A 24,658-nucleotide genomic window follows, 5' to 3' on the forward strand; every position below is an offset into this window, starting at 1 on the left:
TGACCCGATCGACTTCAAATTTGCTGTGATGTTTGATCTGACTGTGAGGCACAATTGTTCAAATTTTCGGGATGATCCGCCATCAAATATGTTGGGGGCGGGGCTTCATATTATGCCTTTGATGATTACTTTGCCACATGTGAAACAATTCTTTATAACTCAGCTTTACAAGCTTAGAAAAATCTGAAACTTCACATACACATGAAGACTTAAGCCCTTAACACAAGTGTTTAAAAAAATCTTCAATTGCTTATAAGGCCATCTAGTGGCAAACAAAAATGTCAGTCTGATGTCTCGCCAAAACGAACAAAGTTGCTGTGTTTGGTCCCAGATGGTCTTATCTTTTCCAAACTTCATATATTTGATGGGTTTCCAATGCGGAATACACCTATCAACGTATTTTTTGTTATAGTGCGAGCGCCACCTAGTGGCAGCCAAAAATATAGCATTTTTTAAACGTTTTTATGTGTTTAGCTGAGCCCTTTTATGTAATATCGCTGAAATTAAGTCTGCAAAGCTTCTAGACAGCCCTGCTGACCTCCACCAAATTTTACGAAGTTTCGATAATGGGCGTGGTCTCTACGACCATTTTCATTCCGAAGCTTTATCTGTCCAGTAAAAGTTGCTGTAATTTGACCCAGATGATCTGATCTTCTCACAATTTCACACATTGAATGATAATATTCTCCTGAACGTATCGACACAAATATATTCCAGTTTAAAGCTAGCGCCACCTAGTGGCTGCAAAAAATGTCATTAGTCGAAAGATTACAGTCAATCCTGTTTGGTTTGACCTACAGCTATGAAACTTTGTAGGCAAATGAAGGACTGCAAGACCTACAAAATAGTCCATAGAAGTGATGTGCTAAGATGTACAGAAAAATTGTTATAAATTTTTTTAATGTGCAGTTTTGTCCCATTCTTAGACATTAGCTGGTCTCAAACCTCGTGCCTTTTTCTCTTAAACGATTCACCCCATTACCTTCAACTTTGGCATGAATCATTATCCAACTGAGGGGCACACATAGCCCAAATATCGTGAAGATCTCTTGACATAAAAGATGGGGGCGGAGCTTCAAATTATGTTTAATATTTCCTTCGCCAAGAGTGACAAAAATATTATTAACTCAGCTATGACAGCTTCAAACCATCTGAAACTTTCCTGGGCCTTTAAAAGTAATGCAATAATACAGCTATGTGATAAACTTTCAAATCATTTACAGCGCCACCCAGTGGCGGACAAAAATCTCATTTTTTATACTTTTATGTACTCTGAAATGCCTGTTTGACTAAATGAACTCAAAAATGGTCAGAAAAGCTATGACACATTGGAACATTAAGGTTCTCAACTTATATGACTTTTCATTAAAGGGCGTGGCCTCTATGCAAACTCAAAGTCTGATGTCTCGCCAAAACGGTAAAAGTTGCTGTAATTGGACCTAGATGATCTGATGTTTGCAAAACTTCATATATGGGATGGGAGTCCAATGTGAAACACACCTACAAGCCTATTTTTATCATAGTACGAGCGCCACCTAGTGGCAGCAAAAAATATAGCAAATCCTTAATGTTTTTATGTACTCTGCTGAGCCCCTTGAAGTGATATCCCTTAAATGTTTTCTGAAAAGCCAGTGGCCATGCCTTATGCCCTCCACAAATGAGTGCGATGTTTCGACAGTGGGTGTGGCCTATATGGCATTGAAAGTCACAAAATTGGAACAATAAAAGCTGCAGTAACTCCACCCACATTGTCCCACCTTGTCTAAATTTTACATATTTGGTAAGAGTCCTGCACTGAAGTCATCTACAACTACTTTTTGATCGTTCATAGTCCTTGTTCATACCCCGACCTGTTCATACCCCAACGTGCACAGGTCTGCGAGGGCCCTTTATAGCTGCTTGCAGCTCTAGTTAGGGCCCGAGCAGCTACCGCTGCGAGAGCCCTCTTGTTTTTCTCCAGATTATTATTAGGGCCCGAGCAGCTACCGCTGCGAGAGCCCTCTTGTTTTTCTCCAGATTATTATTATTATTAGGGCCCGAGCAGCTACCGCTGCGAGAGCCCTCTTGTTTTTCTCCAGATTATTATTATTATTATTATTATTATTATTATTATTTACTGTGCAGCGCTTTTCCATTTTTGAGGGCCTAAACATGCACGAAAAGTCACCAAAATTTGCACATTTGTCGGGCCCGGTGAAAAATTTGATATTTTTGTGTTTCCCAAAACAATGCAAAAAAAATGGCTCTGCAGCGCCACCTAAGGTTGAAAAAGTGCACCTGGTCCCGGCCCGTTTGACCTAGAGCTACGAAAATTTTTAGGCATATGTAGGACCTAGAGACCTACAAAAAAGTCAGCGCGAGCCATGTGCTCAGATGTACAGAAAAAGAGTTATGAATTTTTGAATGTGCATTTTTGGCCCATTTTTGCACGTTTGTAGGTCCCAAACTGCTCCTTGTTTCTCCTAAACGCTTTACTCAATCACCTTCAAATTTGCTGTGGTCCATATTCACACATAGGGGCACAAGTGGGCAAAATTTGGTGCAGATCCGCTGGCATATATGATAGGGGCGTGGCTTCAAATTATGTGTTGTATTTTTCCTTCGCCAAGAGGGACATAAACCTTAATAACTTTGATGTACTAGCTTAAAAAAATCTAAAACTTCATAGACACATGGAAACTTATGTCTTTAACACCTTTGAAAAAAGTTTTTTCAAATACCTACTAGCGCCGCCTAGTGGTTGATTAAAATGTCATTTTTTACACTTTCATGTATTGTGCTCAGTCTGTTTGAGTAAAACAAATGAAAATTGGTCAGAATATCATTAAGACATGGAATATTAAGGCTTTAAAATTTTACGACTTTTCGATAATGGGCGTAGTCTGCACGCCACCTCAAAGTCAGATGACTCGCCAAAACGAAAAAAGTGGCTGTAATTGGCCCCAAAATGGCCTTATGAGTGGAAAATAGCCTCTCACTCCCGGCCCGTTTGACCTAGAGCTCCAAAAATTTGTAGACTTATGTAGGACCTCGAGCCCTACAAAAAAGTCAGCGCGAGCCATATGCTCAGATGTACAGAAAGAGAGTTATGAATTTTTGAATGTGCACCTTTGGCCCGTTTTTGCTCATTTGCAGGTCCCGAACTGCTCCTTTTTTCTCCCAAACCCTTGACCTGATCGACTTCAAATTTGCTGTGATGTTTTATCTGACTGTGAGGCACAATTGTTCACATTTTTGTGATGATCCGCCATCAAATATGTTGGGGGCGGGGCTTTATATTATGCCTTTGATGATTACTTTGCCACATGTGAAACAAACCTTTATAACTCAGCTTTACAAGCTTGGAAAAATCTGAAAATTCACAGACACATGAAGACTCAAGCCCTTAACACAAGTGTTTAAAAAAATCTTCAATTGCTTATAAAGCCATCTAGTGGCAAACAAAAATGTCAGTCTGATGTCTCGCCAAAACGAACAAAGTTGCTGTGTTTGGTCCCAGATGGGCTTATCTTTTCTAAACTTCATATATTTGATGGGTTTCCAATGCGGAATACACCTATTAACGTATTTTTTGTTATAGTGCGAGCGCCACCTAGTGGCAGCCAAAAATATAGCATTTTTTAAACATTTTTATGTGTTTAGCTGAGCCCTTTGAAGTAATATCGCTGAAATTAAGTCTGAAAAGCCTCTAGACAGCCCTGCTGACCTCCACCAAATTTTACGAAGTTTCGATAATGGGTGTGGCCTCTACGGCCATTTTCATTCCGAATTTTTATCTGTCCAGTAAAAGTTGCTGTAATTTTACCCAGATGATCTGATCTTCTCACAATTTCACACATTGGATGAAAATATTCTCCTGAACATATCGACAAAAATATATTCCAGTTTAAAGCTAGCGCCACTTAGTGGCTGCAAAAAATGTCATTAGTCGAACGATTACAGTCAATCCTGTTTGGTTTGACCTACAGCTATGAAACTTTGTAGGCAAATGAAGGACTGCATGCCCTACAAAAAAGTCAATACAAGTGATGTGCTAGGATGTACAGAAAAATTGTTATGAATTTTTTTAATGTGCAGTTTTGTCCCATTCTTAGACATTAGCTGGTCTCAAACTAGTGCCTTTTTCTCTTAAATGATTCACCCCATTACCTTCAACTTTGGCATGAATCATTATCCAACTGAGGGGCACACATAGTCCAAATATCGTGAAGATCTCTTGACATAAAAGATGGGGGCGGAGCTTCAAATTATGTTTAATACTTCCTTTGCCAAGAGTAACAAAAATCTTAATAACTCAGCTATGACAGCTTCAAACCATCTGAAACTTTCCTGGGCCTTTAAAAGTAATGCAATAATACAGCTATGTGATAAACTTTCAAATCATTTACAGCGCCACCCAGTGGCGGACAAAAATATCATTTTTTATACTTTTATGTACTGTGAAATGCCTGTTTGACTAAATGAACTAAAAAATGGTCAGAAAAGCTATGACACATTGGAACATTAAGGTTCTCAACTTTTATGACTTTTCATTAAAGGGTGTGGCCTCTATGCAAACTCAAAGTCTGATGTCTCCCCAAAACGGTAAAAGTTGCTGTAATTGGACCTAGATGATCTGATGTTTGCAAAACTTCATATATGGGATGGGAGTCCAATGTGAAACACACCTACAAGCCTATTTTTTATCATAGTACGAGCGCCACCTAGTGGCAGCAAAAAATATAGCAAATCCTTAATGTTTTTATGTACTCTGCTGAGCCCCTTGAAGTGATATATCCCTTAAATGTTTTCTGAAAAGCCAGTGGCCATGCCTTATGCCCCCCACAAATCAGTACAATGTTTCGACAGTGGGTGTGGCCTATATGGCATTGAAAGTCACAAAATTTGAACAATAAAAGCTGCAGTAACTCCACACACATTGTCCCACCTTGTCTAAATTTTACATATTTGGTAATAGTCCTGCACTGAAGTGATCTACAACAAATTTTTCATCATTCATAGTCCTTGTTCATACCCCGACCTGTTCATACCCCAACGTGCACAGGTCTGCGAGGGCCCTTTATAGCTGCTTGCAGCTCTAGTTATTATTATTATTATTTACTGTGCAGCGCTTTTCCATTTTTGAGGGCCTAAACATGCACGAAAAGTCACCAAAATTTGCACATTTGTCGGGCCCGGTGAAAAATTGGATATTTTTGTGTTTCCAAAAACAATGCAAAAAAAATGGCTCTGCAGCGCCACCTAAGGTTGAAAAAGTGCACCTGGTCCCGGCCCGTTTGACCTAGAGCTACGAAAATTTTTAGCCATATGTAGGACCTAGAGACCTACAAAAAAGTCAGCGCGAGCCATGTGCTCAGATGTACAGAAAAAGAGTTATGAATTTTTGAATGTGCATTTTTGGCCCATTTTTGCACGTTTGCAGGTCCCAAACTGCTCCTTGTTTCTCCTAAACGCTGTACTCAATCGCCTTCAAATTTGCTGTGGTCCATATTCACACATAGGGGCACAAGTGGGCAAAATTTGGTGTAGATTAGCTGACATATATGATAGGGGCGTGGCTTCAAATTATGTGTTCAATTTTTCCTTCGCCAAGAGTGACATAAACCTTAATAACTTTGTTGTACTAGCTTAAAAAAATCTAAAACTTCATTGACACACGGGAACTTATGTCTTTAACACCTTTGAAAAAAGTTTTTTTCAATACCTACTAGCGCCGCCTAGTGGTTGATTAAAATGTCATTTTTTACAGTTTCATGTATTGTGCTCAGTCTGTTTGAGTAAAACTAGTGAAAATTAGTCAGAATATCATTAAGACATGGAATATTAAGATTTTAAAATTTTATGACTTTTCGATCATGGGCGTGGTCTGCACGCCACTTCAAAGTCAGATGACTCGCCAAAACAAAAAAAGTGTCTGTAATTGGCCCCAAAATGGCCTTATGAGTGGAAAATAGCCTCTTACTCCCGGCCCATTTGACCTAGAGCTCCAAAAATTTGTAGCCTTATGTAGGACCTCAAGCCCTACAAAAAAGTCAGCGTGAGCCATATGCTCAGATGTACATAAAGAGAGTTATGAATTTTTGAATGTGCACCTTTGGCCCGTTTTTGCTCATTTGCAGGTCCCGAATTGCTCCTTTTTTCTCCCAAACGCTTGACCCGATCGACTTCAAATTTGCTGTGATGTTTTATCTGACTGTGAGGCCCAATTGTTCAAATTTTCGTGACGATCCGCAATCAAATATGTTGGGGGCGGGGCTTCATATTAAGCCTTTGATGATTACTTTGCCACATGTGAAACAAACCTTTATAACTCAGCTTTCCAAGCTTGGAAAAATCTGACACTTCACAGACACATGGAGACTCAAGCCCTTAACACATGTGTTTAAAAAAATCTTCAATTGCTTATAAGGCCACCTAGTGGCAAACAAAAATGTCAGTCTGATTTCTCGCGAAAACGAACAAAGTTGCTGTATTTGGACCCAGATGGTCTTATCTTTTCTAAACATTACATATTTGATGGATTTCCAATGCGGAATACACCTATCAACTTATTTTTTGCTATAGTGTGAGCGCCACCTAGTGGCAGGCAAAAATATAGCATTTTTTAAACGTTTTTATGTGTTTAGCTGAGCCCTTTGAAGTAATATCGCTGAAATTAAGTCTGAAAAGCCTCTAGACAGCCTTGCTGTCCTCCACCAAATTTTACGAAGTTTCGATAATGGGCGTGGCCTCTATGACCATTTTCATTCCGAAGCTTTATCTGTCCAGTAAAAGTTGCTGTAATTTGACCCAGATGATCTGATCTTCTCACAATTTCACACATTGGATAAAAATATTCTCCTGAATATAGCGACAAAAATTTATTCCAGTTTAAAGCTAGCGCCACCTAGTGGCTGCAAAAAAAGTCATTAGTCGAAAGATTACAGTCAATCCTGTTTGGTTTGACCGACAGCTATGAAACTTTGTAGGCTAATGGAGGACTGTAAGACCTACAAAAATGTCAATAGAAGTGATTTGCTAGGATGTACAGAAAAATTGTTATGAATTTTTTTAATGTGCAGTTTTGTCCCATTCTTAGACATTAGCTGGTCTCAAACTAGTGCCTTTTTCTCTTGAACGATTCACCCCATTACCTTCAACTTTGGCATGAATCATTATCCAACTGAGGGGCACACATAGTCTAAATATCGTGAAGATCTCTCGACATAAAAGATGGGGGCGGAGCTTCAAATTATGTTTAATACTTCCTTTGCCAAGAGTGACAAAAAACTTAATAACTCCGGTATGACAGCTTTAAACCACCTGAAACTTTCCTGGGACTTTAAAAGTCATGCAATAATACAGCTATGTGATAAACTTTCAAATCATTTACAGCGCCACCCAGTGGCGGACAAAAATCTATTTTTTTTTACTTTTATGTACTGTGAAATGCCTGTTTGACTAAATGAACTCAAAAATGGTCAGAAAAGCTATGACACATTGGAACATTAAGGTTCTCAACTTTTATGACTTTTCATTAAAGGGCGTGGCCTCTATGCCAACTCAAAATCTGATGTCTCGCGCGCAAACGGTAAAAGTTGCTGTAATTGGACCTAGACGATCTGATATTTTTAAAACTTCATATATGGGATGGGAGTCCAATGTGAAACACACCTACAGGCCTATTTTTTTATCATAGTACGAGCGCCACCTAGTGGCAGCAAAAACTATAGCAAATCCTTAACGTTTTATGTGCTGAGCCCCTTGAAGTGATATCCCTTAAATGTTTTCTGAAAAGCCAGTGGCCATGCCTTATGCCCTCCACAAATCGGTACGATGTTTCCACAGTGGGTGTGGCCTATATGGCATTGAAAGTAACAAAATTGGAACAGTAAAAGCTGCAGTAACTCCACCCACATTGTCCCACCTTGTCTAAATTTTACATATTTGGTAAAAGTCCTGCACTGAAGTGATCTACAACAAATTTTTCATCATTCATAGTCCTTGTTCATACCCCGACCTGTTCATACCCCAACGTGCACAGGTCTGCGAGGGCCCTTTATAGCTGCTTGCAGCTCTAGTTATTATTATTATTTACTGTGCAGCGCTTTTCCATTTTTGAGGGCCTAAACATGCACGAAAAGTCACCAAAATTTGCACATTTGTCGGGCCCGGTGAAAAATTGGATATTTTTGTGTTTCCCAAAAAAATGCAAAAAAAATGGCTCTGCAGCGCCACCTAAGGTCGAAAAAGTGCACCTGGTCCCAGCCCGTTTGACCTAGAGCTACGAAAATTTTTAGGCATATGTAGGACCTAGAGACCTACAAAAAAGTCAGCGCGAGCCATGTGCTCAGATGTACAGAAAAAGAGTTATGAATTTTTGAATGTGCATTTTTGGCCCATTTTTGCACGTTTGCAGGTCCCAAACTGCTCCTTGTTTCTCCTAAACGCTTTACTCAATCGCCTTCAAATTTGCTGTGGTCTATAATTAGACATAGGGGCACAAGTGGGCAAAATTTGGTGCAGATCCGCTGACATATATGATAGGGGCTTGGCTTCAAATTATGTGTTCAATTTTTCCTTCGCCAAGAGGGACAAAAACCTTAATAACTTTGATGTACTAGCTTAAAAAAATCTAAAACTTCATAGACACATGGAAACTTATGTCTTTAACACCTTTGAAAAAAGTTTTTTTCAATACCTACTAGCGCCGCCTAGTGGTTGATTAAAATGTCATTTTTTACAGTTTCATGTATTGTGCTCAGTCTGTTTGAGTAAAACTAGTGAAAATTGGTCAGAATATCATTAAGACATGGAATATTAAGATTTTAAAATTTTATGACTTTTCGATAATGGGCGTGGTCTGCACGCCACTTCAAAGTCAGATGACTCGCCAAAACGAAAAAAGTGGCTGTAATTGGCCCCAAAATGGCCTTATGAGTGGAAAATAGCCTCTTACTCCCGGCCCATTTGACCTAGAGCTACAAAAATTTGTAGCCTTATGTAGGAACTCGAGCCCTACAAAAAAGTCAGCGCGAGCCATATGCTCAGATGTACAGAAAGAGAGTTATGAATTTTTGAATGTGCACCTTTGGCCCGTTTTTGCTCATTTGCAGGTCCCAAACTGCTCCTTTTTTCTCCCAAACGCTTGACCCGATCGACTTCAAATTTGCTGTGATGTTTTATCTGAGTGTGAGGCACAAATGTTCAAATTTTTGTGATGATCCGCCATCAAATATGTTGGGGCCGGGGCTTCATATTATGCCTTTGATGATTACTTTGCCACATGTGAAACAAATCTTTATAACTCAGCTTTACCAGCTTAGAAAAATCTAAAACTTCACAGACACATGGAGACTCAAGTCCTTAACACAAGTCTTTAAAAAAATCTTCAATTGCTTTTAAGGCCATTTAGTGGCAAACAAAAATCTCAGTCTGAAGTCTCGCCAAAACGAACAAAGTTGCTGTGTTTGGTCCCAGATGGTCTTATCTTTTCTAAACTTCATATATTTGATGGATTTCCAATGCAGTATACACCTATCAACGTATTTTTTGTCATAGTGCGAGCGCCACCTAGTGGCAGCCAAAAATATAGCATTTTTTAAACGTTTTTAAGTGTTTAGCTGAGCCCTTTCATGTAATATCGCTGAAATTAAGTCTGAAAAGCCTCTAGACAGCCTTGCTTACCTCCACCAAATTTTACGAAGTTTCGAAAATGGGCGTGGCCTCTACGACCATTTTCATTCCGAAGCTTTATCTGTCCAGTAAAAGTTGCTGTAATTTGACCCAGATGCTCTGATCTTCTCACAATTTCACACATTGGATGAAAATATTCTCCTGAACATATCGACAAAAATATATTCCAGTTTAAAGCTAGCACCACCTAGTGGCTGCAAAAAATGTCATTAGTCGAAAGATTACAGTCAATCCTGTTTGGTTTGACCTACAGCTATGAAACTTTGTAGGCAAATGAAGGACTGCAAGACCTACAAAAAAGTCAATAGAAGTGATGTGCTAGGATGTACAGAAAAATTGTTATGAATTTTTTCATAATGCAGTTTTGTCCCATTCTTAGACGTTAGCTGGTCTCAAACTAGTGTCTTTTTCTCTTAAATGATTAACCCCATTACCTTCAACTTTGGCATGAATCATTATCCAACTGAGGGGCACACATAGGCCAAATATCGTGAAGATCTCTTGACATAAAAGATGGGGGCGGAGCTTCAAATTATGTTTAATACTTCCTTCGCCAAGAGTGACAAAAATCTTAATAACTCAGCTATGCCACCTTCAAACCATCTGAAACTTTCCTGGGACTTCAAATCATTTACAGCGCCACCCAGTGGCGGACAAAAATCTCATTTTTTATACTTTTATGTACTGTGAAATGCCTGTTTGACTAAATGCACTCAAAAATGGTCAGAAAAGCTATGACACATTGGAACATTAAGGTTCTCAACTTTTATGACTTTTCATTAAAGGGCGTGGCCTCTATGCCAACTCAAAATCCGATGTCTCGCGCGAAAACGGTAAAAGTTGCTGTAATTGGACCTAGACGATCTTATATTTTTAAAACTTCATATATGGGATGGGAGTCCAATGTGAAACACACCTACAAGCCTATTTTTTAATCATAGTACGAGCGCCACCTAGTGGCAGCAAAAAATATAGCAAATCCTTAATGTTTTTATGTACTCTGCTGAGCCCCTTGAAGTGACATCCCTTAAATGTTTTTTGAAAAGCCAGTGGCCATGCCTTTGGCCTCCACAAATCAGTACAATGTTTCGACAGTGAATGTGGCCTATATCGCATTGAAAGTCACAAAATTGGAACAATAAAAGCTGCAGTTACTCCACCCACATTGTCCCACCTTGTCTAAATTTTACATATTTGGTAAGAGTCCTGCACTGAAGTCATCTACAACTACTTTTTCATCGTTCATAGTCCTTGTTCATACCCCGACCTGTTAATACCCCAACGTGCACAGGTCTGCGAGGGCCCTTTATAGCTGCTTGCAGCTCTAGTTTATTTCTTATTTTTTAAGTATTTAATCATGGCAGTTTTAAAATAAATTATTAAATGCATTTTTGTTTCAATATAATACGTCTTTATTTGTATTGGATTTTATTGAGTAATTGACCTTTTTAATTTCCCTTTCTGTTTGTATTTAATCTGGACTTTTTTTGAGTACCTTTTTCATTTATTGGATTATATATTAGAAATAATAAAATTGGATTTTGGTCAGACTGTAATAAAGTGAGAAATTTTGTGCATTTTTTTTGTATTTAATCTTAGCATATTTCTGTCCCTGTTTTTCTTTCTTTGTGATTTGCATACTTTTTTAAAATATTCAAATAACAGATTTGTTTTCTACTTTTGCTTGCTGATACCATTCTTAAATCTAATCGGACAACATACATATACTCGTAATATTTTCCAAGAAGTGTCAAATGTGTTTGACATGTGCATTCGGTAAGTGTCTTTTCTACTGACCCATGACATCATTGTTAATGTAATGCTAATAGTTTGCCTTTTTATCATCAAATTCATTGAAGTTTTGTATGCTCGTGCATGTGTGTCTGTTGTCCACCAGGTACTTAGCACTTTGTCTATCCTGTCTCACTCACCCATTGCGACACAAAGAAGGCTCCAGTAAGTACATCATAATGATTAAAAATATCATAAAAAACATATACATACTTTATAAATGCTGTGTATTATTCTAATAATCATAAATATGATCATAATAACAATAACAATAACTGCAATAATAATAATAATAATAATAATAATAATAATAATAATAATAATGTCCTGCAGACCTTTCCCTGTAGGAGTAGGCATTTCAGATGAGGACATCTACAACGGCCTGTCCGACCAGATTGAGTAAGCAAGCATTTCAATCAGATCATGAAAAAAGTCAAGTATCCGTCTACATAAATGTGTGTAACATGGATGGCGTTCTACAGCGACACGGTAGATGAAGCCGACGATTTGTATGACTGTGTAGACGATGAAGAAGCGGAGGGGGATGAAATCTATGAAGACTTGATGAGGACTGTCCAACAACCGGAAATTGTGAGCTTATTTGCCTACCTTATTACCAGTATACTGCATACATGCACATCTCTCGACTTTACCTCGCAATCTGCTTCATTTTCCTAGAGTCTGTCACCTACTTAAAGCACCACTTAAGGACTTTCTTATTTTCTTGATTATGGTGTAAACATATGGCCAAAAGTGTTTGTGTTTTGAACAATAGAAGACGACATTTTGTGAGGACCAGCACATAGCTTTGGGAAAGTCTGACGTCCTGGTTGCCAGCATTCAAACTGAATTTCATTTATGTTTCCATTGGCAGAGTGAAGGATGAATAGCCATGAGGTCATGAAGCTAACCGTCTATATGCCGCCCTCACTCCAAAAGCATCAGGTTTTTCGCCAGCTAGACGGCTTGATAACAACATTTCAAACAACCAGACTTTCTTTTCTTTTGGTCTGCTTTATTTGAACAATGCTCGTCGACCATTACCCTCTTTAGGTCACTGAAAACTAGAAAAATAAACTACGGTCAAGCCGTCCCGCTGTCGCAAAAAGGAAGTCATATGAGCCGGACCTCTCATTTGATTTACTAGGCATTACGGTAAAGGGCCATCAACGAGAGGCGCTCGTCAGTTTCAAAGTAAAAGATGTCCAATTTTCCTACATGGACGTGAAAACGTGGGGTTAAAAAAGACAAAATAATTTGAGTTTCAAATAAGCATATTGCAGATAAATACAAGTATGTGTTTATTTTTGTTTGTTTTTTATTATTAAAAAGGATCCCAATGGTATCATAACATTAGATGAATCCTGGAGAAACCTTACTAAGTGCAGGTCTCCCGGAAATGCTGTCTCCTCACAATCTGGTCTTAAAAGTAAAAAAAAAATTAAGTTCCCTGAAACATCAATACTTCACTGTCATGGTACCTGATTTCATTCATTTATTTTCTTTAGATATCATATTACCAAATTAGTCCTGGAAGACACTATACAACCCCAGGGGTCCCCCAAACTGGATCCCAGCGAAATCTAATGCCATCCATCCATTTTCTTCCGCTTATCGAGGGCGGGTCGCTCTGCAGGGTTGCCCAGACTTCCCTCTCCCTGGCCACTTCATCCAGTTGTGCTGGGAGGATCCCAAGGCGTTCCCAGGCCAGCCGACAGTCATAGTCCCTCCAGCGTATCCTGGGTCATCCCCAGGGCCTCCTCCCAGGGAGGCGTCTGGGAGGCATCCTAACCTGAACCCGAACCACCTCAACTGGCTCCTCTCAACACGGAGGACCAGCGGCTCGACCCCAAGTCCCTCCCAGATGACTGAGCTCCTCACCCTATCTCTAAGGGAGAGCCCAGACACCCTGCTAAAGAAACTCATTTCAGCCGCTTGTATCTGGAATCTCGTTCTTTCAGTCACGACCCACAGTTCGTGACCATAGGTGAGGGCAGCAACATAGATCAACCAGTAAATAGAGAGCTTTGCCCTTCGGTTCAGCTCTCTCTTCATCACGACAGGCCGGTACAGAATCTGCATTACCGCAGACGCTGCACCGATCTGCCTGTCGATGTCACGTTCCATCCGACCCTCACTTATGAACAAGACCACAAGATACTTGAACTCCTCCACTTGGGGCCGGACCTCCTCCCTGACCCATAGAGGAAACTCCACCCTTTTCCGATCGAGGACCATGGTCTCAGATTTGGAGGTGCTGATCTTCATCCCACCCGGTTCACACTCGGCTGCAAACCGCTCCAGCGAGAGTTGGAGGTCACGGTCTGAACAAGCTAAGAGCACCACATCGTCTGCAAATAGCGGAGATGCAATGTTGAGACTCCCAAAGCAGACCACCTCAACGCTTCGGCTGCGCCTAGAAATTCTGTCCATGAAAGTAATGAACAGAATTGGTGTTAAAGGGCAGCCTTGGCCGAGCCCGATCCCCACCGGAAACGGATTCGACTTACTGCCGGCAATGCAGACCAATTTCTGACATCGGTGGTACAGGGACCGAACAGCCCGTCTCAGGGTGTTCGGTACCCTGTACTCCCCAAGGCCCCCCCCACAGACCTCCACAAGGGACACGGTCGAACGCCTTCTCCAGGTCCACAAAACACATGTAAACTGGATGGGCAAACTCCCATGCACCCCCGTGGATCCTGCCGAGGGTGTAGAGCTGGTCCACTGTTCCACGGCCGGGATGAAAACCAAATTGCTTCTAGTAAATCGGAGGTTCGACTTTCAAACGCACCCTCCTCTCCAGCACCACTAAATAGACTTTACTGTGGTTGCTGAGGAGTATGATCCCTCTGTTGTTGGAACACATCCTCTGATCCCCTTTCTTAAAAAGGGGGAACACCACCCCAGTCTGCCAATCCAGGGGTGCTGTAACCGATGACCACACGATATTGCAGAGGCTTGTCAGCCAGGACAGCCCTACAACATCCAGAGCCTTTAAAAACTCCAGCTGGAGTATTTTGACCACCTTGTGACTTCAGCGCAAGAATTGGGAGAACCCATCTCGGAGCCTCCAGACTCTGCTTCCTCAGGGGAAGACGTGTTGGTGGAATTAAGGAGGTCTTTGAAGTATTCTGCCCACTGGTTCACAACGTCCTGAGTCGAGGTCAGCAGCGGCCCATCCCCCCCTTACACAGTGTTGATGGTGCACTGCTTTCCCCTCCTGAGACGCCAGATGGTGGACAAGAATTTCCTCGAAGCCATCCGGAAATCGTTTTCCATAGCCTCACCGAACGCCTCCCACAGGCCAAAAATGCCTGATAGGACCCCTTCTTCAGCTTGACGGCATACCTACACCAGCAGGTTTGGGGATTGCCAGCACGATAGGCACCGACCACCTTACGGCCACAACTCCGATCAGCCGCCTCGAAAATGGAGGCGCGGAACATGGTCTACTCGGGCTCAATGTCCCCCGCCTACTCCGGGACATGGGACAAATTCTGCTGGAGGTGGGTGTTGCAACTCCTTCTGACAGTGGACTCTGCCAGACGTTTCCAGCAGACCCTCACGATACGTTTTGGCCTGCCAGGTCTGACCGGCATCCTCAGTTGACAGCTCCGCCCCTCTCTTCACCCGAGTGTGCAGAACATGCGGGCGCAAGTCCGGTGATACGATCACAAAGTCGATCATCAAACTGTGGCTTAGGGTGTCCTGTTGCCAAGTGCACATATGGACACCCCTATGATTGAACATGGTGCTCGTTATTGACAATCCATGACGAGCACAGAAGTCCAATCATAAAACACCGTTCGGGATCAGATTGAGGGGGCCGTTCCTCCCAGTCACACCCCTCCAGGTCTCACTGTCATTGCCCACATGAGCATTGAAGTCCCCCAGCAGAATAAGGGAGTCCACAGCGGGAGCACTCTCCAGCACACACTTCAAGGACTCCAAACAGGGTGAGTACTCTGAACTGTAGTTTGATGCATAAGCACAAACAACGGTCAGGACCCGTCCCCCCCACCCGAAGGTGGAGGGAGGCTACCCTCTTGACCACTGGGGTAAACTTCAATGTGTAGACGCTAGGCTGGGGGACAATAAGTATGCCCACCCCTGCTCTGCGCCCCTTGCCGCATGCAACCCCAGAGTGGAAAAGAGTCCAATCCCTCTCGAGAGGACTGGTACCAGAGCCCAAGCTGTGTGTGGAGGCGAGTCTGACTATATCTAGTCAGAACTTCTCGGCTTCACACACCAGCTCAGGCTTCTTCCCTGCCAGAGAGGTAATATCCCATGTCCCAAGAGCTAGCGTCTGTAGCCGGGGATCAGGATCGCATTTAAAAAAAAAAAATCATGCAAAAAAATAGTTTAGCTATCGTAACACCACGCCTGATTTGGGGGATACAAGAGCTCCCCAGGTCCCCCATATCGTGTCTCATCAAAATCGGATGTGGCATTTCACAATGAGTGACCCCTGAAAATACACTGTGAATGTATCACGTTTAAAAAAAAATAATACTGTAATAATAATTAAAAAAAAATTCTTTAGCTACCGTAACATCTCACCTCTTCTGGGGGATACTAGAGCACCCCAGGGGTCCCCCAATTGGGTCTCATCAAACTCGAATGAGGCATTTCAAAATAAGTGACCCCTGAAAATTACACATTGTTCTATCAATGCATCACATATTTTAAAAAATCATTAAAAAAAAATCTTTAGCTATCATAACATCAAACCTTATCTGGGGATACTAGAGAACCCCAGGGGTCCCCCATTCGAGTCTCATCAAAATCTGATGTGGCATTTAAAAATGAGTGAACCCTGAAAATGACACATTTAACTGTCAATATATCACATTTTTTAAAAATCGTTTAAAAATAATAACTTTAGCTATCGTAATATCACACCTGATCTGGGGGATACTAAATCATCCCAAGGGTTCCCCAATCATGTCTCATCAAAATCTGATGTGGCATTTAAAAATGAGTGTTATATTTTTATAAAAAAAATTTATACACTAGATCACCCATTCCTGTCAATATCTGATGTAGCATTTCAAAATAAGTGACCCCTGAAAATGACACATATAACTGTTATTTTATCATTTAAAAAAAAAAAATCATTAAAAAAGATCTTTAGCTATCAGGATACCACACCTCTCAATTTGGTCCCATAAAAATCTGATGTGGAATTTCTAAATGTATGACCCCATAAAATGACACATTGCACTGTCAATATATCTCATATTTTAAAAATAACATAAAAAAAAATTCTTTAGCTGTCGTAACACCACACCTGTTCTGGGGGATACTAGAGTACCCCAAGGGTTCCCCAATTGGGTGCAATCAAAATCTGATATGGCATTTTAAAATGACTGACACCTGAAAATGGCACATTGTACTGTCAATACATCACATATTTTAAAAAAAAATCATTAAAAAAAATTATTCAGCTATTGGAGTAGCAGACCTGTCCTGGGAGACACTTCAGTATTCCAGGGGTCCCCCAATCAGGTCTCAACAAAATCTGATGTGGCATGTCAAAATGAATGACCCCTGAAATTGACACATTCAACTGTCAATATTGTCATTTTCAGGGATCACCCATTTACAAAATGCCACATCAGATTTTGATGAGACACGATTGGGGAATCCCTGGAGATCTAAAGTGTCCCCCAGGATAGGTGTGGTGCTTCGATAGTGAAGGTTTTTTTTAATGATTTTATAAAAATTTGATAAAGTGATCGTACAATATGTCATATTCAGGGGTCACTAATTTTAAAATGCTACATTAGATTTTATTGAGACACTGGCGTCCTATAGTGTCCCCCAGGACAGACATTAACATGCCCATTCTCACTCCCAAAGATGCGCGCAAAATATCCTTCCGCAAGATGAAATCCATCTCCCCCTGTGCTCTTTCAGCTTCTCTTGCGACTAAGATGCCCCCCCCCCCCCCCCCCCCCCGTCACTTGACAACCCCTCAGACCTTGTGAACTATGACAATCATACACTCTCCTCCTGTCTTGATCAGCTAGCTCCCATCAAAACCAAAACAGTCACTTTCACATACTCAGCACCCTGGTACACCCCCAAACTCCACAAAATGAAATCCCGTAAACGCCAACTTGAACGACTCTGCAAGAAAACTGGTTTAACTGTCCATCAACTCGCCTACACTGATCACCCACACCAATACAAAGATGCCCTCAACTCAGGTCGGTCCACCTACTATTTCAACATCATACACTCTGACTCTTCTAACCCCAAGACCCTTTTCACCACAATAAACACATTTTTCAAACCCAGTGACAACACCTCCAACTCCTTCACAGACACCAAGTGTAACGCCTTTCATTCATTTTTTCAAAACAAAATTAACGCCATTTACAGTAACCTCACCACCTCCACCACTCCCTCCACCACTCCCTCCACCTCCCCACCTGTCTGCCCCCCCTCCACCACTCAGCCACTGTCTCATTTCTCTCCCATGTCCCCAGCACTGTTGTCCAAACTCTTGGTGGGCATGAAAACCTCTTCCTGTGCTCTGGACCCCATTCCATCCACATTTGTCAAAAACTGTCTCCCAGCCATCTTGTCACTTATCGTCAATATCATCAACTCCTCCTTCAGCATTGGCTCAGTCCCCGACACCCTCAAACTGGCAGCTGTCACCCCTATCCTCAAAAAGCCTGGACTCAATCCTGACACCATGAACAACTTCCGGCCCATTTCCAACCTCCCTTTCCTTTCTAAAATTCTGGAACGTGCTGTCGCCACTCAGGTCAACACCCGCCTCACCTCCAATGATCTGTTTGAACCTTTTCAGTCTGGTTTCCCCCCCACATCACAGCACAGAAACAGCCCTCCTCAAGGTCACCAATGACCTCCTCCTCTCCTCAGACTCTGGCCACCTCAGTATTCTCCTCCTTCTTGACCTCACAGCAGCCTTCGACACCAAAGTATGGCTATACCATCCTCCTCTCCCGCCTGGAGTCATCCCTCAACATCACTGGCACTGCCCTCTCCTGGTTAAAATCATATCTCACAAACAGACATCAGTTCATTTGCATCAACAACTGCACCTCCTCCGCTGCCCCTCTGTCACAAGGCGTTCCTCAGGGTTCGGTGCTTGGGCCACTTCTCTTCATCCTCTACATGCTTCCCCTCGGTAACATCATCCGACGTTACCACCTCCATATCCACTGCTACTCTGACAACGTCCAACTATACATCTCAGCGAAATCCCTCACCACCGTAACTCACTCCACCCTGACCAACTGCCTCACTGAAATTAAATCATGGATGCACTCTAATTTCCTCCAACTCAACTGCGATAGATCTGACATGCTCATCATCTGCCCCAAATCCATCACCAAAACCATTCTCAACTTCACTCTCACTGTCGATAACTCCATTCTGCCTCCCCCTACTCACATCTGTAACCCCAGAGTTATCCTGGACAGTAACCTCTCCTTCCAACTCCACGTCAACCACATCACAAGAACTGCTTTCTTTCATCTCAAAAATATCTCCCGGTTCCGTTCATCACTCTCCTTCTCTGCCACTGAAACCTTGGTCCATGCGTTCATCACCTCCAGACTCGACTACTGCAGTAGCATCCTTTATGGCTCATCTTCCAAAGTCCTCAATAAACTTCAATACATTCAAAACTCTGCCGCCCGCCTCCTCAGCCACACCTGCTCCCATGACCACATCACCCCAGTCCTCCACTGCCTCCCCATCCCTCAACGCATCCACTTCAAAATCCTCCTCCTCACCCACAAAGCCCTCCACAACCAGGCCCCCTGTTATCTCACCAACATGCTCCACCGCCATGCCCCTACCCGCAGCCTCCACTCCTCTGACGCCAACCTCCTGTCCCCTCCAGTCAGAACCAAGTACCGGACCTGGGGTGCCAGAGCCTTCTCCATCGCTGCCCCCAACCTCTGGAATTCCCTCCCCAAACACATTCGTGACTGTACAGACCTCCCACTATTCAAATCCCACCTCAAAAGTCACCTTTTTCAGAACAGCTTTTAATGTGTGATTAGTGTACCGTGTCATGTAGTGTCCTCTTGTCTGTCCTGTGTCTTGTAACTGTCCTATGTCTACTGCTTTTACAATTTTTATACTACTGTGTCTTTGATTGTTTCTATGTGTACTACTTTTACGATTTTTGTATTACTGTAAAGTGTCTTTGATTGTCTAGAAAAGCACTATTCAAATAAAATGTATTATTATCAAAGTCAAGTCAAACTCAAGTTTATTGTCAATTTTTTCACATGTGCTTAACATACAAAGGAATTGAAATTGCGTTTCTTACTCTTCTCTGCGTTTTACATGTACCATAACAAAGTGCAGGTGCACAAGAAGAGACAATCCTAAAAACTAGATTCTTATCAATAGTAATGTGCAGTATGTTAGGGCTACTTTGCCTAGTGTTGCTAAACTAATAACTAAAACTAAATATGACAAATCAGGTATGGCAAGAGTACCTCAAGACAAGACATAAGTAGCAGCGTATGACAAGACAATACAACAGTACGAGCCAAAGCAAGACAACTCTGATTGTGGTTGTCCCAGCTGTGTGCATTTGAGGTAGTTGTTATAATTCCAAGTGTAATCGCTGGTGCAATAAAGTATAATTATAAATAAATATGGCAGCAGCAAGTCTGTGGAAATTTTGCAAGTGCATGAACAAAATTTGAGTTTAGGTGGGGGGGTGAGTCCAATGACCTAAACTTCGTCTGCCAGCTAGGTGTTTCTTCTGGCTGGGGCTTAGTGTGGGAGGGGGGGAGGGGAGAGAGAGAGTTCAGGAGTTTCATGGGTGGGAAGGGGGGAGAGTTCTGCAGTTTCACGGCCTAGTGGATAAAGCTATTCCTGATTCTGGTCGAGCAGGAGCGGAGGCTCCTGTACCTCTTTACGGAGGGCAGGAGGCTGAACAGACTGTGTGCAGGGTGGCTTGTATCGGTGACAATTGTGATGGCTTTGCGGCTGAGGTGGGTGGTGTACAGGTCTTGCAGGGAGGGGAGTGGAGCACCAATAATCGTCTAAGCTGTCCTCACGATGCGTTGTAGAGCCTGCCTGTTATAGTCAGTGCATCTCCCGCCCCACACGGTGATGCAGCTGGTGAGGATGCTTTCGATGGTTCCTCTGTAGAATGTGGTCATGATGGGTGGCGCCGCACATGCCCGCTTCAGTTTGCGCAGGAAGTAGAGACGCCGCTGTGCTTTCTTGGCCAGAGATGTAGTTTTGGTGGTCCAGGAGAGGTCATCGCTGATGTACACCCCCAGGAACTTGGTGCTGCTCACCTTCTCCACTGCAGCACCGTCGATGGTCAGTGGGGGGGTGTTGGGGTGGCCTCTCTGGAAGCTGACAACCCTCTCTTTGGTCTTACTGATGTTTAGTAGGAGGTTATTGTCTTTGCACCATCTGGTCAGAAACTCCACTTCTTTTCTGTAGTGGGTCTCGTTGCCGTTGTGTTGTGTCATCAGCAAACTTCACGAGGTGGTTGGAGCTGTGGGTTGTTGTGGAGCCGTGTGTCAATAGGGTGAAGAGGAGGGGGCTGAGCACACAGCCTTGTGGGGCCCCCGTGCTCAGGGTGATCCTACCTGAGATGTTTCTGCCAAAACGCACCACCTGAGGCCTCTGGCTGAGGAAATCCAGCAGCCAGTTGCAGAATGAGGTGCTGAGGCCCAGTTTGTCCAGTTTGCAGGTGAGTTGTTGTGGTATTATGGTGTTGAACGCTGAGCTGAAGTCTATGAACAGCATTTTCACAAATGAGTCTTTCTTGTCCAGGTGGGTGAGCACCGGGTGGAGGGCAGAGCAGATTGCATCATCTGTGGATCGCTTTGCCCTGTAAGCAAAGTGGTACGGGTCCAGGCTGGGGGGTCAGGATGGATTTTATGTGTGACAGGACTAGTCGTTCAAAGCACTTCATGATGATGGGTGTCAGTACCACCGGACGATAGTCGTTAAAGCAGGATGGGGAGGATTTCTTTGGCACAGGTATGATGGTGGCAGCTTGGAAGCCTGATGACACAATGACTTGTCTCAGGGAGGTGTTTTAAAGATGTATTATTATTATTATTATTATTATTATTATTATTATTATTATTATTATTATTATTATTATTGAGGGGGGCTTGGTGTGCTCTACTATCCCACAGAGCAGGTTTATTGTTATGCTTGCTACAGAATTTTTGGGTGATTTTTTTTTTTTTTTTTTTTTTTAAATATGTGACATATTGAGAGTTAAATATGTCATTTTATGGGGCCACTCATTTTGAAATGCCATATCAGATTTGGATGGGACCCAATTGGGGGACCTCTGGGTTGCTCTAGTATCCCCTAGACCAGGTGTGATGTTATGATAGCTAAAGAATTTTTTTAAAGGATTTTTTTTAAAGTGAAATATTGACAGTGTAATGTGGCATTTTCAGGGGTCACATATTTTGAAATGCTACATCAGATTTTGATAGGACCCAATTGGGGGACCCGTGGGCGCTCTCGTGTTCCCCAGGACAGGTCTGGTGTTACGATATCGTGTACTTACGGACAACTCTCGTCCAAAGCAAAATAATAAGATCAACAATCCACGAAAATGAACCTGTTGTCTTTGCGTTCTGTCACTCACGTTTACTGAGAAAAACAATATTTCAAAGTAACCAGAAGAGGAAGCTCTAAGTCTGCATCCAAATCCAAAACAACAAAAGTGGTACTTCTGAAGGGCAATATATTCTATATAATGTAGCTGATGGCTATTTATTGCTTGCGCGCAAATTTCCCAACGCTTACATTAGAGTGTTTTGATTCCAGCAGTAAAAGCTGTCAATTGTCATTATCTCACATATTTTAAAAAATAATTTAAAAACTTAAAAAATTCTTTGGCTATCGTGATCCCACATCTGTTCTGAGGGATACTACAGCACCTCTGGGGTCCCCCATACTGCGTCCTATAAAAATTTGATGTGGAATTTCAAAATAAGCATACCCTGGGATAAAATATATATATATATATATATATATATATATATATATATATATATATATATATATATATATATATATATATATTATATACTGCATATATAATATACTATAATGCCACTATACAAATATATGTACTATAAAATATAATACATAATAATAATTAGTCAACTACTATAATTGAAGTCTTGATGGACAAGGTAAGTCTACTACTTTTCCAGCTTCTTAATTACACACCTTGCCCAGTCACCTGCAGTATTTTCTTTCTTCTTCTTTGCTTGTGGTTAACAGAAGTCCGTGATCAACAAGCGGGAGTGCTGCCTGCAGGAGATCAAACAGACGGAAGAGAAGTACTTGGATACTCTGGAATCTGTTTTAGTGGTGCGATGCTTCTACACACACTTGTGTAAACATATGTTGTGGAGCTCACTTATTTTCATCATTATTAGCACTTCAAGAAACCTCTGGAAAAATTCCTCCAGGCCCAGGACCTCGAGAGCATCTTTGTCAACATTCAGGTACACGCAAAAAATAAGACAAATACTCACCTACTGCAAGTCATTCCACGTTTCTGGTCTATGTCCTTCATTGAAGTTTTGATGTCCCTTACCGCTATATGCTTTTACTTCCACAATTTTTTTTTTCTCCTTTGTTTTGCGCTCGCTCCAAGAATGATTTTTGGTGCGTTTTTTTTTTTTTTTTTCTGCGGTGTGGCCTATCAGCTCCAGTGAGTGATGGCATGCTCATGAAATATTATACGTTTGTTTTACACCATAAGTGTAAATATTCTATTAATATAAATGTTATTAATGTAAATAATTGGCAGGTGTCAAAGGGGGTTAACTTGATATACTGCATGCATGTGAAAAAAAAAAAAAAAAAAAATTAAAAATCACAGATATGAAAATTTTCCCCTAGGTATCGTGGGTGGCCAGAGTGACATGGGGTGGCAATGGCCTCCATATAACTCTGCCCCCTGGTAGTAAAAGCATTGTTATTTTTAGTACAGTATTTGGAGAATCTATGTCAGACTTCTACTTTTGCAAGAATCTTTTTTATACATACAGTGTATCTGCACTGCTATTTAGTAAGTATATTGCAGCCAGGAGTCGGCAACGATTAAACCAGAAAATTTTACAACTAATATTAGTAATAATAACAAGATTAAATCTGTAAAACTGTAGGTATCAAATGTGATACAGTTAAAGATTTTGGGCCGCCTAACTATCGAAAAAAATGATTGGTTGCACCGGGATCAGAATAGCCAGAATAACCAATTGTCATTGTAAATGATCATACAACAAGATTACATTTAGCTCCCTTTGCAATATTAAACATAGAAATAAAGTGTTTGCTGTCAAAACACACACATGCACACACACACACACACACACACACACACACACAATGAATTTCTATTTTATCATTTGGCAAACTTTAACTGATCCAGCTGTTGTCACCCAACAATGCAAACCAAAAACACTATTGCATCATGCAGTCATCTTTTCAGCTGAATTAACAACTGTTTTACTCATTGTAATTATATTTGTTAAATAACAGCCATATCTGTCCAAAGTTTGAAAACACTTTCAAAATCCAGCAGCCTACTGTGATTACTTTTTTTTGACCTGCACACACAAGTTTCACATTTGGATCAGCACTAAGTATGTAAACGTACATAATACGTAATATGCAGGATTTGGCCAGCGTGCATCGAGAACTTTTGGACGAGGTCCGGAGTTCCGTGGGGAATGGAGCGAAGGACCTTCACCAAGTGTTTGTCAACTGCAAGGAGAGGCTCCTGCTCTACGGCCACTACTGCAGTCAAGTGGAGACTGCCACCAAGCATCTGGACAAACTGTCCAGTTCCAAAGAGGATGTCAGGATGAAGCTGGAGGTGCGCAATTTGCCGAAGCAATCCCCCCCGACCCGTGTAATTCTTTGTGCTTATTTTGTCTGGTATCAGGAATGTTCCAAGCGAGCAAACAGCGGCAGATTCTCCCTCAGAGATCTGCTTATGGTGCCCATGCAGAGGGTCCTCAAGTACCCGCTCCTATTACAAGTAGGATTCCCTTTTTTCCCGGCAGTCATTTTCCGCAATGCATGTGTTTCTAGCCCAAAATTGAATCCGGAAGATCTGGTATATTTCTGGCTCGTATGCTGGAAAATTGCATCATTAATGACAATGCATAGGTTCATCAAA

The 24,658-nt window shown here is 41.8% G+C and overlaps 1 protein-coding gene across 3 annotated transcripts in view; it reads left to right on the plus strand.

Annotated features, from left to right (window-relative positions):
* vav1 (vav guanine nucleotide exchange factor 1) overlaps positions 1-24,658 on the plus strand; it is a 104,176-nt gene that overhangs the window by 23,545 nt on the left and 55,973 nt on the right. For 2 of the 3 annotated variants that reach the window (XM_088418583.1, XM_088418584.1), the window contains exons 5-11: positions 11,573-11,631; positions 11,800-11,865; positions 11,949-12,057; positions 22,747-22,836; positions 22,905-22,973; positions 24,152-24,352; positions 24,422-24,517. In XM_088418583.1, the coding sequence (XP_088274709.1) occupies positions 11,573-11,631; positions 11,800-11,865; positions 11,949-12,057; positions 22,747-22,836; positions 22,905-22,973; positions 24,152-24,352; positions 24,422-24,517 (690 nt within the window). The remainder of the gene's footprint in view (positions 1-11,572; positions 11,632-11,799; positions 11,866-11,948; positions 12,058-22,746; positions 22,837-22,904; positions 22,974-24,151; positions 24,353-24,421; positions 24,518-24,658) is intronic. The other variant, XM_088418585.1, reaches the window with a different exon arrangement.

The sequence above is a fragment of the Hippichthys cyanospilos genome, chromosome 7 (assembly GCF_059441005.1).
Source record: "Hippichthys cyanospilos isolate Australia breed blue-spotted pipefish chromosome 7, RoL_Hcya_1.0, whole genome shotgun sequence".
Taxonomy (NCBI): Eukaryota; Metazoa; Chordata; class Actinopteri; order Syngnathiformes; family Syngnathidae; genus Hippichthys; species Hippichthys cyanospilos.